Genomic DNA, 15,492 nt, shown 5'->3' on the forward strand with positions numbered 1-15,492 from the left:
ACACAACAGATGCTTAACAGACAGTAATTATTGATTCAGACGTCCCGAAGAGCAGTAATATTACTAATATGTGTTCATCATCGTATCTATCATTTATCAAAGCTCAGGATTTTGAACTTTGTAATTACTTTTCATACATTCTCTTACGCTTAACAACTCGGCTAGGTGAACACAATCCATTTCCTCATAAAGAAACAAGATGATCTTTGTGTGATCAGTGGAGAGGCTGGAGGTCTGGGAAGTGGTATCTTGGAGCCCAAACCAGGGCTCTCAGTGCTGCCTTGGTCGCCAGCGGGGCGCTCGACTTTCGGCTCCGGAGATGGCACCAGGAGAGATGGGAGCTAGCCAGGCCGTTTCCAAGGCCACCTCGTGAAGCTCCTGCTCCGGGAGCCTGACAGGCGAGACTCTCCTTCGCCGCCACCTCTCCTCTCAGATGGCCATCTGGGCTCGGAATCCCTCAGGAGCTGCGGAGCGCGTGTCGCTAAGGGCGCTGGAGAGGAAGGTTGGGCGCCGTCTCCAGGCAACACGCCGGGGGCGGGGCTTTGCGTCACAGACGTGCGACCGAGTCCCCGGCTGAGTCGCCGCCACCCGCAGGTCTGAGCTCTGGGCCGAGGCGGCGAGGCAGCTGCCGCAGGGTGCGCGATGCCTTGAACCTGGGGTGAGCTCCGCGGCGCTGTCCTTTCGTGTTTCCCTTGCTAGCTGCTCCAGGACCCTGGGGCTGGGAAGAGAAACCCCAGCTGGCCCTCCGCTGCCGAGCCAGACTTCCCCGGGGAGATAGGCCCGGCCCCGCCGCCCTGCCCGGGCCTCGCACTGGGGCGTGGGGCAGGCCCTTCTGTGGCGCCCGTCTTCTGCCCGTTGGGTTCCAGTTGCCCGGGGTGGCGGTGGCTTGTCCCGCCTGGGGGTGGTTCTGAGGGACCCGAAGAGAGTTTTTTCTCCTCTATCCCAGAACGGTTGTTTGAATATTGCCGCCGGCTCAGTCATTCGGCCACCGGACTTAGCTGTTGGTTAAATGTCCAGGTGCGCTTGAGGAGGGGCTGAGGCGGCGTAGCAAGAGCGAGCGCTAGGGTGGCCCGCAGGCTCGGTCCCCGCCGGGCTGGATACTCCAAATAAGAAACCTTTTGCCTGTGACGATAGCTCAGAAATAGCCACGTCGATCTACTTAGCCAGCCCCACACTTCTGAATTGACTTAGGCTGCTACCCCTCCCAGAGTTCTTTCCTCGTCAAACTTGCTGCTACCTTGAGACCCGGCTAAGAAAAGAACGTTTTCTTGCTAATAATAAGGTAGTGATTATACAGCAGGAGCAGAAGGCTTCTGTGTTCGCTTTTGAAATTATTCCTTCAGTTATTTGTCTCGTGTTACAAAATGTGGATTTACGATTGTTATTGAAATCGATCCCTATGCCCCTTATTAAAGGTAGCGTACCCTTCTGTATTCTGACACTGTCCTATTTAGCGGTGCCAGATAATTCAGTTCTTGCCTCTGGCATATATGTAAAGCTGCTGGAACACTTCCAGTTGTTTATAATTCTTACATCTTCAGCACGAATTTATTCGTTTTCACTCCCTTCAACCCGTTCTTTTTGATATAAAATAACCTCTATCCATTCAGAATTTTGTCTGGGGACATGAGCTGCCACCGGCCGACGATCCTAAATTAGTCACCTCTATGTCGAAGTCACCCATCTGAGAAGTGATGCTTTCTGAATTCAGAGCTCAACAGTAGTATGGATTTTTTCTCCTTTTCTTTCACATTGCCTGACTTCAGTTTCTAAAACTTTTTCTCAAGAATACGACTGTATGTTTCAAAAATTAATATTTGTCATTTGGTGTAAATGAACTTCATATTTGATGCGTGTAGCCTCATCCTTCTAGCCTGATCCTTCTTGGTTCCCGTCTAAATACAAACACACTTTCCTTCCCCTTCCCTTCCCAAACTGGCAAGGAAGGTCCAGAGAGAATTCTTACAAGTCTAGCGTGCTTTTTCCAATATGAAATGCATTTAGTAAACACACTGGTACTGTTAGAAATCCATATTCTTAATCTCCTAGTACAGCACTCTATCCTTTTGTAGTTTCTCCCTCTCTCTCTAATGTGTGTGTATATATATATATATATATATATCTATATCTTTTTCTGATCAAGATCTTTGATCCTGGAACAGGCATACCAGACTCTATAGTGACTCTGGTCTAATTATTTCATTATGTATCTGTGTTAACTTGTCTTGAAAAAAAAGTTGATATCTGTTTACAGATCTGCAGTTCGAGTAAACAATGAGTAATAAAGTAAATAGTATCCTTAGGGACCCAGTCAGTAGTACTTGGTATTTATTACTGATGTTAAAGTTGACTTGACAATGAAAATCATTGATGTTTATTTCAATTAAATCTTTTTAAATGAGGTTGATACAAAATTTGATGGAGAACTGGTTTCAGAGAGGTTTTTAAAATACTACAGTACAGTACTTGTCATTTAGTCATTTTGGTTCATTTTCAGCCTTTTCCATTTTGCTTTAGTTATTTTATGAATGAATTATGATTTAAATTTTTAGGAGTTTTTGAGCAGTTTTTCGTTTTTGCTTGGCCAATTACCCATGATGTAATTTTTATATTTTTGTAAGGAATATTTGAACTACCACAATTCATTTGTTAGAAAAATAAGTGATTCACTGTATGTACCACCCACTAGAGAATGTGGCATTTTTGGAATCCTTGATCTTGTGCATTTCAAAATAACAGTTCTTTATTTAGAAAATCCTTCATATGCTTTTTGAAAGCATGTTTTCATCTTGCAAAAAATGACTGTGTTATAGGTGGCACAATAATATGAGAGCTGCTAGTTCTTTGAGAAACCTTAACCAGAAATTTGTCTTTTGTTGAATTCTATGGCAGTGGTCTGCAAATTATGTTCCTATGCAATACCACTGTTGCATGACCTAGTGGGAGGTATTTTGTTAATATCAAATAGTGAATATTTCTCAGTTTACATAAGCATTAATTTAATGATAAATTTTCATAGTTTTACATTTTCTTTCATATGTATTTTTAACTTCTGCTTCTGTCCAACCTAGTACTAATAGATGGCTGACCAAATTAACAAAAGTCAAAAGAATACTAAGTGGATAATAAAAAAACAAAAACTGCCAATGGTATTTACTGCATTTATTCAGTAAACATCTATTGAGTGCTTATGTATCTGCCAGAAGAGAGACCATGGCAGCTCTCCTCAAGAAGCTCACTAGAGGGAAATGGCCAAGGACTTAATGAATGTCGTAGTATGATAGAAATATGTGCAGTCACCAAAGAGGGACAGTGAAAAGCTGTGGTGGGTGACTGACTAGAGGATGGCCTCAACAGATTGTTTTTGTGAACATGCACTCTGTGTTGTGGTTTTATATTGTATGTAGATCACAGAGTCATATCTTATTTTCACACCCATATAGTGATAGATGTTAATATTTATCAATATTTTATGGTTTTCAAAATAAACGAAATTTCAGGCCCTCTTTCTTGAACCATGTTGAGAACCACTTTTGCAGGCTTTCTCAGTGTTGCATTTTAATCCAAGGAGTTAGTGATGAAGTTTCCCAGATACCAAGTACAGTTACAAGATACCAAGTACAGTTACAAGATAACAAGTTAATATGCTGCCTCAAATTATAAACCTTACTCAAAGTTAGGGCAGCAGATGAAAACAATGCTGAAACAAAGAGGATCATTTTCTATTAATAACTCAATAAATAAGCAACTAAACTCTTCTTTTCAAATATGGTTTTGGTGGGTAATGTAGGGTAGCAAAATACGCCACTTTGGCATAAGGATTATTTTGAGTTAAAGGCACATTGAAAAGCAACAGATGTAAGAAGGGCCCTCTGACCCTCCTTATTCTTCCTGAAGGCTGGAGATAAAACAGCCATACGAAAGATGTCCTCCCTAGGCCAGGAGGAAGACATTATCATTACCAGAGGTGGGCAATCAAAGCTGAGAGAAATCTGTTCAAACAAGCCTTCTTAAAGTAACCCTTATCTTCCTAGCCACGTTTCTACGATGAAGGGCCCCAGCCCAAACCCTTATGTCTTGTCATGTTTTCACAGTTTACTTCTCCTTCGTCCAATCTACTATGTAAGCTTTTGGCCTTAATTAGTTTTTTTAGTCCTTATTTTTCTTGAGGGCTCCTATGTATGTATAAAAATTACTAAATAAAATTTGTATGTTTTTCTCCTGCTAATCTATCTTAGGTTAGTTTAATTCTTGGGCCCAGCTGGAGACCTTAAGAGAGCAGAGGGAGAGAAATTCTATTTCCCCTATACCACGCTGGTTAAATTATCATAGGTATTTATATTAAATATTGAGACTATATATTTCAAAAGTTCAGTTTTTTCTTTGTTAAGTAATGTAGATATTATTTAAAGTTTCAGCCTGGTTGATTAGAATCTGTTTTTTGTTTTTTTTGTGTGTGAGACGGAGTCTCGCTTTGTCGCCCAGGCTGGAGTGCAGTGGCGCAATCTCGGCTCACTGCAAGCTCCGCCTCCCGGGTTCACGCCATTCTCCTGCCTCAGCCTCCTGAGTAGCTGGGACCACAGGCGCCCGCCACCACGCCCGGCTAGTTTTTTGATTAGAATCGTAATTACATTTTCATTGAATTGATACAGGAATGTTAGAGGAAGGTTAAGTTTCATTTTGGGAATAAAATGTTAGGTTAGAGGTCACCTACTCCACTTCCCACCCAGGTAAAAATCCCTATAACACTTATTAGATGTACTTCTAATCTTTACCTAAACACTTCCATACTTCCAGTGATAGGGGCTCACATGTAGCAGCCATTTCCACTTCTGGATGCTGGGACATGCTTATAATCAACCGAAACCTGCCTTTCTAATTTATACTTACTAATTTATACTTATTGGCCATCCTGTTCTCTGTAAATGAATCTTGTTTTTCCACATGACAGCTCCTCAAATATTTAAACAAACTTATGTTGCTTCATTGTTACCAAACTGTGACTGTCTAGAATAAACCTTTTTTTTTTCTAGGCCCATGAATATGTTCTAATTTATTAGTATCCTTTAAAGCCAACTGCTTAGAGCTGAATACAGACTTTTCAGTGTGGCCTGACCATTGCAGAGCATAATGGACTAGTAGGCTGCTTGCTCAACACATCTATTTCTAGCAAGAGTTTAGCATTATTTTAGCATACTTGTTGCCCCTGTTATACTGTTGACTTATTTTGATTAAAAACCCCAGACCTGGCCGGGTGCGGCAGCTCATGCCTGTAATCCCAGTGCTCTGGGAGGCCGAGGCGGGAGGATTGCTTGAGCCCAGGAGTTTGTTACCAGACTGGACAACATAGAGAGACTCCATCTCTTTAAAAAACACAAAAACAAAAACCCAGACCTTTTATATTTTAACTGCTTTTGAGCACATCTTACATACATGTTTTTGTGCAGTTGGCTTTTCAGGATTTAACTTTTAGTCATATTAAATATAATTCATTTAAGCATGTAAGTATCTGTTTTAGTCTTGGTCCTATTATTCACTGGATATTATTCATTTATTCCAGTTTTGGTCATCCGCAGATTGGGCAGGCATACAGTCTTCAGGTCATCAACAAAAATGTTAAACAGCCCAACTCTTGGTGCCAGTTTCCCTCTCCCTTTGCCTCTCTGCTTTAGTCATTGTGGCCTTTTTAAAAATTACCTCAAAGTCACCATGCTTCTTCCTATCTCAGGCACTTTTCATAACCTCTGCCTGGAGTGTCCTCCTTTTGCCATGTCCCTAACCTCTTTTTTAATCCCTGACTCTGACCATTCTGACCTCAAGTAAAATGTTGTTTGCCCAGGCACTTCTTCCCTGATACAAAACTAGGTCAAGTCCTCTTTTATGGGCTTTCATAGCACCTGTACTTATTCACCTAGCACTTCTCATTTTGTAATTACACATTTATTTGTATGGTTACTGTCTCTTCTCCACTGTATTGGATGCTCCAAAGTGGCAAGAACCATGTTTCTTTTGTTCACTGTTGTAGCTCCAGAACATAAGCACTAGGCATGTGCTACTTGTTGAGTTTAATTTTTAAAAAGTCCTGTAACACAGTGGCTCCCTAATACCAGTCTGCAACCCTTGACTCCTCATGATTTTTCACAAGTTTGGATTCAGTCAAGAAAAATAAGGACAATGTATAGTATACCTGGTAAATACGTGGTATACCTCATTGTGAAGTTACTGCCCTTCTTGGGAAAGACTTTTTTTCTAATATTATATCTATATCCTACTTTTCAGGTTATAAGTTCTTTTTGAGATTTTTGTTAAGTTTTGGGGAATTTTTGTTTATTTTTGGAAACTGTGCTTGCTTAGAATTAAAACAAATATCCAACACCATGGTGCTTTGAGATTTACTAGTCTTTGAAATTCAGCAATCACTGATGTTGAGTGCCCAGGAGACCTCTTCTAAGCTAAGATCTTTAATTGTTTCTTCTTGGATACAGTTGCTGTAAATCCACTTGGCAATATTTACATATAATTTGACTTCAGGGATTTTTTTGGTTTTTTTTTGGCCTAGATCTTCCTCAACAACTTCCTTTCATTTATCTCTATAATGTGATATTTACTATTACCAGGTAGGCTCAGATTCAAAATTGTAATTGTTGTTTTTTTTTTAATTACAATTGCCCTTTTCCTATTTTAGGTAACTAAAGGAATAAACTTCAAATATAGTACATTAAATTTTAATACTTAAAGAAAATTTTACATATTTTTGGGTTAATAACTTCATAAAGATATATTTTATATTTTAAATTTATAACTTTATTTTTTGATTAATGATAAAGCAATCTTCCTACAAAAACTTTTTCCATAAGAGTATTACTGTTTTACCTGCTTTATGTGATATGAGTGTTAATTTGGATGAAATACAATGTTAGTCTTTGATGGATAAATAAAATAGAATTTCTTGGGGGGGCATCTGATTTTGGGGGCATTTAAAAAATTGATAACTAGATATATATTTTGGGGGTACCTAAAATACTTAATGAACAAGAGCTATCTTTTTCCAAGCAGAAAATGTGAGGTGGTTAAAATATCTAACATTTTAATTTTCTTAGGTTTTTCAAGCCACAAGTCTGTTTATATATTTTTAAAAATTAAAACTAAGGTACATGTCTATAAATAAAGTAATTCAACAACAGAATTATTTAGCTGATGTAAGTATACTGTAAGTTTGTATGTCATAGTGGATAAGAATGTAAGTACTAGAATCTGAAAGACAAATTCAAAGTTCACTTTCACCACTTACAGCTGTGTAACTTTAGATAAGTCACCTAGCTCAGTTTCCCTGTCTATGGGAAATAGGTAGGGGTATAATATTGTCTACCTCTTAGGATTGTCGTAAGAAGTAATTGACACAATATACAGAAAACAGTTTGGAGCCTGACATGTGGTAAGCAGTCAGGAAATGTTCTTAGGAAAATTATAGAAGATAGACAAACTTCCTCTTAAGTACAATTACTTGAATGTGTGTGTGTGTGTGTGTGCGTGTGTGTGCACGTGCACACGTGCTTTAGTGGTTTTTGATGTGATAAAATTATAAGAATTAGAGGTTCATCACCCTCCCAATAATATATAAGTGAATCCTGTTTTCTCATTTGGCTATGTGAATCTGAAAACAGAGTCATTTAAATTCTACCTTCGACTCATGTAGGTCTACTCAACTCTCACTTAAAGGTATTCCTAGTTTTTCTTTATTTTTTTGAAAAATGAGTATGTTGCCATTTTTGTATTATATGTAAAAGTAGCTTTTCTGTATATTTGACAGAAACTATGTGAAGCAACACTCTTTCTGGATTTTGAAAGACATCATTTCATCATGGGACAGCAAATTTCGGATCAGACACAGTTGGTTATTAACAAGTTACCAGAAAAAGTAGCAAAACATGTTACATTGGTTCGAGAAAGTGGCTCCTTAACTTATGAAGAATTTCTTGGGAGAGTAGCTGAGCTTAATGATGTGTAAGCCTTGTTCTTTTTGTTTTTCCCCTTGTTGTATGTATGCCCCATATGTCATGGCTGTGTAAGATATAACCAGAGGTATTGATTGGTAAGCCTTAATGTTTTCAGTTAGCATTAACAAATATTATTGAGTATTTATTATAAGTTGACTTTCTATGTAGCTTTTTAAAAGTGTATAATGGGGACAGAAGAGATGGAAAGAACTTAAAATGGAACCTGGAACACAGCACAGGCATATTGAAGCAATTCTAGGATACAGTAGTACAACCCAGCATCTCAATTTTATACCAATAGACACTTGTTTGAAAGCACTAAAGGGGCGCATAACAAAATGGAGTATAAGAATTAGCCGCTCGAGAGAAAGACTCCTAGGATAGTCAAAGGTAACACTAAGAAGGTTTCTGTACATGAAGCAATTCATGCGTGGGTTTGTGTGTATATACACACATACATACATATATACTGTTTTTTTTACTGAGTCATTATTTTGCCAGAGGAATACATATGTAGTAATAGCTTATTTTCATCACTGAGAAATAATATATTTCATTTATTAATATTTTCTAATTAGCTAACATCTTTAAATTTCTACTTAACACTGACTAAATTTATAAAATGAAATATAAAATTCTCTGCCTTCTTAAAGAGCATACCTAATACAACTTAGTCTTTTATTTGTTAATTTATTTATCAATTTTGGTATTGATCTGTGTAGGAGCTATGAAAATATATAGGGCTCTTGTCTCTGAATGTCCCCAGACCACTGTGCTTTTAAAATATGACTTTTTTGCTGTTTGTTTTCTCCCTTGGTGACAATTGGGCAGATGTCATGTCTTTATTTTAAATCTGCCTCTGGCAACTTCCACATCTACCTTTATTTATATATCTCTTCTAACCCCTGGGAGTATAATTAGAACCTATGGAGTCACCTCTTAAATGAGATCTTAAAGGTTCTCTGTTTAGTCTCTTCAACTTAGCTAACATTCACTGAGCACATAGTATGTGCAGGCACTCTACTAAGCATTGAACCCTTTAACTGAGGGCTAAGTCGATTACCCAGGTATTAATGACATGTCCACCTCTCTGAATCTCAGTTTTCCTGTTATCCCACATTACCTCTTCTTAAACCCTAAAAAGACTGAATGAAATCAACTAGCAGTTCAGGACCACTTAATATATCAACTTACAATACTGTAGTCACTAATAATAGTTTAAGGTAAGATATATGAACCCACTCCCTAGGCATTATAACCATGGTGTTAGGTGATAAGAGACATACCTGGCAATCTGGAACACATTAGATAAGCTTGATATACTGTCTTTATGTGAAGACCTACTGTCTTTATTGGGAAGAATAAAGACTGTCTTAAAAGTTATCTTAGAAGATGGTTTCTTTCAAGAAGACTGGATTTCATTCATTAAAACAAAACTAAACAAAACAAAAACCTGTATATAGATGTGGGGTGTGTGTGTGTGTGTGTGTGTGTGTGTGTGTGTGTGTAGAAAACGAACTAAACTATTCCCAGTGCTTGTCTCTTGGTTGGGAGATGGTGGGAAAAGAGGGCAGAGAGGGAGATTTTACATTTTACTGTGTGTATTATGTATTATTTTTTATGATAAAAATATAGTTGGTCTTAAAAACTCTAGCATTTTACTTATTTTTTAAAATTATCCAAAGGGTAGTGTGCGAAGCATTACTTCTGGGACCATATTCTTAAAGAATTTAAAAAATAGGTTTCTCAATTTAGTAATATAAGAGTGGAATGCTTTTTTATGTTTATGTTTTCAACTCTTATGAGCAGTAATCAATGACATTTACCATTCCTTTAGAGTCTTGAAATTTATATTCATAAATAGTCTATTATATAAAATTTTGCCATTTCACCTGAAGATACAGGTATTAGATAAAATGTACCCTATAAAACCATCCACAAACTAAGCTTACTGTGTGATACAGATGTCTTCCTTTTAATTATTTAGCACAGGACATTTCTGACTGGATTTGATTCTTAAAACCAATTCCCATGGGTCAGAGTTGGCATTTCAGACATGCAATGATCTCCGAAAACTGTAGAATTAAACCTGTACATGATGAAGCTTGGCAGCTAGAAAACAGAGCTGGAAACTGGCATGCTGAATTATTTTCACCAAAGACTTTGTTTCCTAAGCCTAGTTGCTTAACTTTCAGTGGTCTCATTTTATTTAGCTGTTAGTTGAGTGTGATATCCCCAGTGGTGCTCAGAGAGAGTTGTTAGTAATGATAAAAGGAAACTGCAATACTTAAGCATGTCTTTGAACTAATTTAAATTAATGTTGATAGCGTGATATTGAATTATCTTCTCAAAGTGATATATTTTTATGTTAAAATCCTGTGGCTCTCTAAATTAGGGGAGGATGGTAGAGCTATATAAAAAGTGTCTCAAATCATTTGTTTTGCTTGATCCAGTCCCAAATTATCTGAACAAAAATTTTCAAGAGGTTTGTTAATATCATTGTTTAAACAAGGATTGATCCAAGAGCAAGATATTTTTCATTATATACACCCAAGGCAACAGTCAAAAAATTTTGATAAATGACACAAGCTAACCTTTTTTTTTCTTTTGAGACAGAGTCTCACTCTGTCGCCCAGGCTGGAGTGCAATGGTGTGTTCTTGGCTCACTACAACCTCTGCCTCCTGGATTCAAGCAATTCTCCTGCCTCAGCCTCCTGAGTAGCTGGGGTTACAGGTGTGCACCAGGCTACTTTTTGTATTTTTAGTAGAGATGGGGTTTCACCATGTTGGTCAGGCTGGACTGGAACTCCTGACCTTGTGATCCGTCTGCCTTGGCCTCGGATTATAGATTTGAGCCACTGCCCTTGCCAACCTTTTTTTTTAATTCCCTGATTTCTCAGACTTGTTTTTCCTAAATGTCTTTGTTAGAAATTTAAAGACCATTGAGATATAGATGTGACAAAGAGAGATTTATAAATATCATGTCACCAAGCTGTTGACTTTAAAAACCTTAGAAATTAAGTTGCATGTTTATGTTCAAAATATTCTCTATCCCTGTTTTAAGAATCCAGTTATTATAATCATTATTATTTGTCTTTTTGTGTTTCTTTGTATTTCCTTCTCTCAAAGTGTTTCTTGAATCTAGTTTCATGGCTGTATTATTTTATTAATATATGATTTTTCATAAAATTAACATGTTCTTGTGTCTTTTTAGAACTGCTAAAGTGGCTTCTGGCCAGGAAAAACATCTTCTCTTTGAGGTACAACCTGGGTCTGATTCCTCTGCTTTTTGGAAAGTGGTTGTACGGGTGGTCTGTACCAAGGTAAGACTGATGGAGACTTCTGCCTCTGAGCTTAAGCTATTTTGGTGGCTAGAACCATATTTAATAATGTAAGATAATATAATGCATATAAATTTTAATAACTCAGTGGTTTTGTAAAACATAGTTTTGATATTGTTATTGCCTTCTAGCTAGCTGTTTGAATCTTAGAGTTGTCTAATTGCTATACAGCAGGGGTTTTTATAATCAAATTCTTTTTTGCCTCAATATCTCTAACCATTACATCATACTAATCTTCTGTCTCTGTTTTTGGATTTTTAGCTGGCTATGGAGTGCTAAGGTGACATCCTATTTAGCTCTAGGATGATACCTTAAAAATTAATGTTACCTCAAGATCTTTTCTTTTGAGAATACATTCATTCATTAAAAAGAAAAAAGATCCATTGAAAGGGATTTTTGTTTTTTAGTAATTTTTAATTATGGGATAGATTTTTTGCCAGCTGTCATTGAATATTAGAAAGCCTCAACCACCACTGAGTGGATTCAGATAGAAAGTTCTTAACCTTTTTGAGGCCACAAACCTTTTGATTAAATGAAGGCGTGAATTTTATTAGGCCACCTCCTGTCCCCATCCTGGCTGAAAAACAAAGGACAAAATCATCCATATGCATATAAACCATAAATTGGGCATTCATGAGTGTTCTGAAGTTCATTCCTGACCAACCCATAAAGACTCCTTGGGTTAGGAGATTTTTCCTTTGAGTCACGGACCCTGGAGGTTACCCAAATAATATGCCTTATTTCCTCAGTAGATTGTCAGTTTTACCCATACTATGTTTTGCTTCCAGTTTATTCAAATAAACATTTGAGCACAGGTATGAGAGGTACTAGGTTTATATGATAAATAAGACAGATTTCATGCTCTCAAGCAGACTGATCTCTCTCTTCTGATCCAGATTACCACAGATTTTGTATGAATCTCTATACTTCCAGACTCTTCTCCAAATTCTAATTTATGCTGCTGTGAGATTAACCTTTCTAAAGCACAACTTTCATCAGATTACTGCCTTGCTTAAAATACCTCAGTGATTCCTTCTTGCCCACCAAATAGTCCCAACTCCTACGATATGATTCCAAACTATCTTTTCTGCATTAGTGACAATTACCTTCTTTTGCTCTGCATTCTTATCAGGCTTAACTAACTTAAGACTGTATCATTGTTACTTTTCTTTTCCAGTTCATTGCTTCTGCTTATTGTGTTTTCTCAACTAGGATGTCCATTCCTTCCATTAGGAAGTCACGGAAAATTCCTGTTAAACCAGTTTAAACAAAAACAATACTTATTTTCTCACTTATGGAGAAATCCTAGCTCCATTGACTAACTGCAGGATTGGTTAAATCAAAGACCCAGCAGATGTCGCTTCTGAACTTACTGGTCAGTATTGGGTCATATCCCCTTCATACACCTACACTGACAGAGGGAATATGATTAGCCTGATTGGTTTAGATTAGACTAACCAGGATTGACTCCTGAGTAATTTCAGGGAATAGTGGACACAAAAACAAAATCAGGTTCTGCTGGCAATGAAAAGAAGGAAGAGTATTTGGATAATCAGCCAACAGTTTCTGCCATACCTTTTATTTCTGCATATCTAAACCTGATGTCTCTTTAAAGGCCCACCTCAAATACTGTCTCATCCATTAAGTCTTCCTGAATAGGAGTTCTCTTGTCTCTTCCAGATTCCAGCAGCACATTATTTATACTTTATAATTCTACAATACGAAAAAAGTTTTTTAGGTTCTTAGCTCCCCTTTAGAGAGTAAGCTCCTGAGGGCAGGAGCTATGTCTAGATTTATTATTGTATCTCTTATAGCCTGTAATACAGTGCTTTGCACATAGTAGGAACTCAGTATATATTAAGTGAACAAAAAAAATCTGTTGAAATAATACTCTCTTTTTAAATGACTGGGATAGGTTGAAGCTTGTTTATTGATGCAGTATATTATCTAAATTATACTTACTGTGTGTTTGTATTTCATAAAGTACTCAGCTCACATTGAAGAGCCAATATAAATTGTAGAAAGCTAAGGAAATACGAATATGTCAAGCTTTTCATCCCTTAGTTTTTTGTTGCTCTTCTTTGACAAATACAGACTTAAGGTTTAATTTTATTAGTAGTCAAATTCCTTTTCACCTCAATATCTCTAACATCTGTATGTGATTAGTTTAAACATCTTCCTTAAAATAAGATTCTAAGTAGACAAACAAAAGTACTAAAGGCAGAGGCAATTAGATTTTTTTGTGTGTGATTTTTCTTGATTTTAGAGCTACTCTAAAGAAATTTTTTTATTTGCATTCCTTAGGTTCTTTCTGAAAGAATCTGAGAGGTCAGTGTTTATATTAGAAAGAGGTCAAGTCTACCATGAAAAACTGGTAGGAGACTGAGAGTTTCACATTTCTTAATGTTAAACAACTTTAAAAAAATTGTACTTTTAACCCTGTGTATTTACATTCAGTCTTTATCTTGACTCTCTGCCATCTGCTATGATTATCCTTAAATAATATTTAATCCACTATAAAAATGATCTAATATGTTTAAGTGGAATATTTTGTGGAAATAATATTAGAAAAATAAGAGATTAATTAAAAATTAGGTACTAAGGTGACTGTTAAGAACTGCATGAATTATATTATTTCATCCTTCTTTTTCTTAGACCAACTTCTTAGAGTCATTCTGGGCTTTTCTTTGTCTCTCATACCTAACAATCAATCCATAAGTGAGTCCTGTCACATCAAAATATATTCAGAATCTGGCTAGTTCTCACCATGTACACTACTACCACCCTATTCCTAGTGACCATCCTGTCTCACCAGGATTATTCCAGTAGCCTCCTAACTAATCTCCCTGCTTCTCTTGCCCTGCTTCTGTCTGTTCTCAGCACAACAAGCGGTCTATTCCAAGCACAACAACCAGCCTATTCCACATCACAATTTGAAATGTAAATTAGATCATATTACTTCTTGGCTCAAAACCCCCTAGTGACTTCTCATGCACTTGGAATCAAAGCTACAGTTATTACTGAGATCAGCAGAGTCCTATATATTCTGCTCCCACCTCACCCTCTACCACTTCTTCCTCTGTCCCTCTGTCACTCTGTTCCAAACATTCTGGGCTTCTTGTGAGACTCTTTGTGCTCCTTGCCAGGTACACGTCTGTTAAACAGCCTTTGTATTTCCTGTTGTCTCAGCCTGGAATGATCTTCCCTGTAGACATCTATATGACTCATTTCTGCACCTTTCAGTTTTTAAATGTCAGCTTCTCTGTAACACCTTCCCTGTAACCCCTCAGCATTCCTTCTCCCCTGTTTCATCTTCTCCATTACACTTATTTTCATCTAACCTAATCTGTATCTGTATTTTATTTGCCTGTCTCTCCTACCTATCATGTAACTTGCTTGAGGGCAGGGATTTTGTTTTATACACACTGTGGCTAGTGCCTAGAGTAGTGCACATAGTACCAATAACATCCACATAATGGTACTCAATAAATACTTGTGTCAGGAATCCTATGATGAGAATAGTTACAGTGTGATACACTTTGCTATTTTTGTACTAACCTTAATGGATTATTCCATAATTTCTTCTGTACTATGGCAGTTCCAGAGGACTACCCCAATTTCCTCAGCTCTGAAGATCTATTTTGTAAGCCTCTTAAATTCCTGTTACTTTTTAATTCTGTTTGTTCTGTACCTCATGTACAGTCTCTTATTTCAAAGAACCTTTTATATTTGCATCTCCAGATAGATTCTACCTTCCCAAAATTTAATCAACTTTCTGATTATTAGAGATGGTTCTAAAATTTCTTAATATGGCATATGACTCATTCTTTTTTTTTTTGAGACCCAGTCTTGCTCTGTCACCCAGGGTGGAGTGCAGTGGCGCAATCTCAACTCACTGCAACCTCCACCTCCTGGTTCAAGTGATTCTCCTGCCTCAGCCTCCCAAGTAGCTGGGACTGCAGGCATGTGCCATCATGCCCAGCTAATTTTTTGTACTTTTAGTAGAGACGGGGTTTCACCGTGTTAGCCAGGATGGTCTTGATCACCTGACCCCATGATCTGCCCACCTCGGCCTCCCAAAGTGCTGGGATTACAAGCGTAAGCCACCGTGCCTGGCCCCATGACTCATTCTTGTGTCTCAGTATTTTTTTCAC

At 37.5% G+C, this 15,492-nt stretch overlaps 1 protein-coding gene across 5 annotated transcripts in view; it reads left to right on the forward strand.

Annotated features, from left to right (window-relative positions):
* Positions 1–531: 531 nt before the first annotated feature.
* The window catches only part of RNF141 (ring finger protein 141), a 29,859-nt gene continuing 14,898 nt past the window's right edge, over positions 532–15,492 (forward strand). For 3 of the 5 annotated variants that reach the window (XR_004436049.1, XR_004436050.1, XM_033206546.1), the window contains exons 1-3: positions 532–658; positions 7,811–8,004; positions 11,212–11,320. Coding sequence is in view for 3 of the 5 variants with exons in the window: in XM_033206546.1 (XP_033062437.1) it covers positions 7,862–8,004; positions 11,212–11,320 (252 nt within the window). In the remaining 2 variants the exon portion in view is untranslated. Of the gene's footprint in view, positions 659–1,263; positions 1,283–7,810; positions 8,005–11,211; positions 11,321–15,492 lie in introns of those variants that run through there. The other 2 variants (XM_033206544.1, XM_033206545.1) reach the window with 2 other exon arrangements.

This window comes from Trachypithecus francoisi, unplaced genomic scaffold (assembly GCF_009764315.1).
Source record: "Trachypithecus francoisi isolate TF-2019V2 unplaced genomic scaffold, Tfra_2.0 Lachesis_group8, whole genome shotgun sequence".
Taxonomy (NCBI): Eukaryota; Metazoa; Chordata; class Mammalia; order Primates; family Cercopithecidae; genus Trachypithecus; species Trachypithecus francoisi.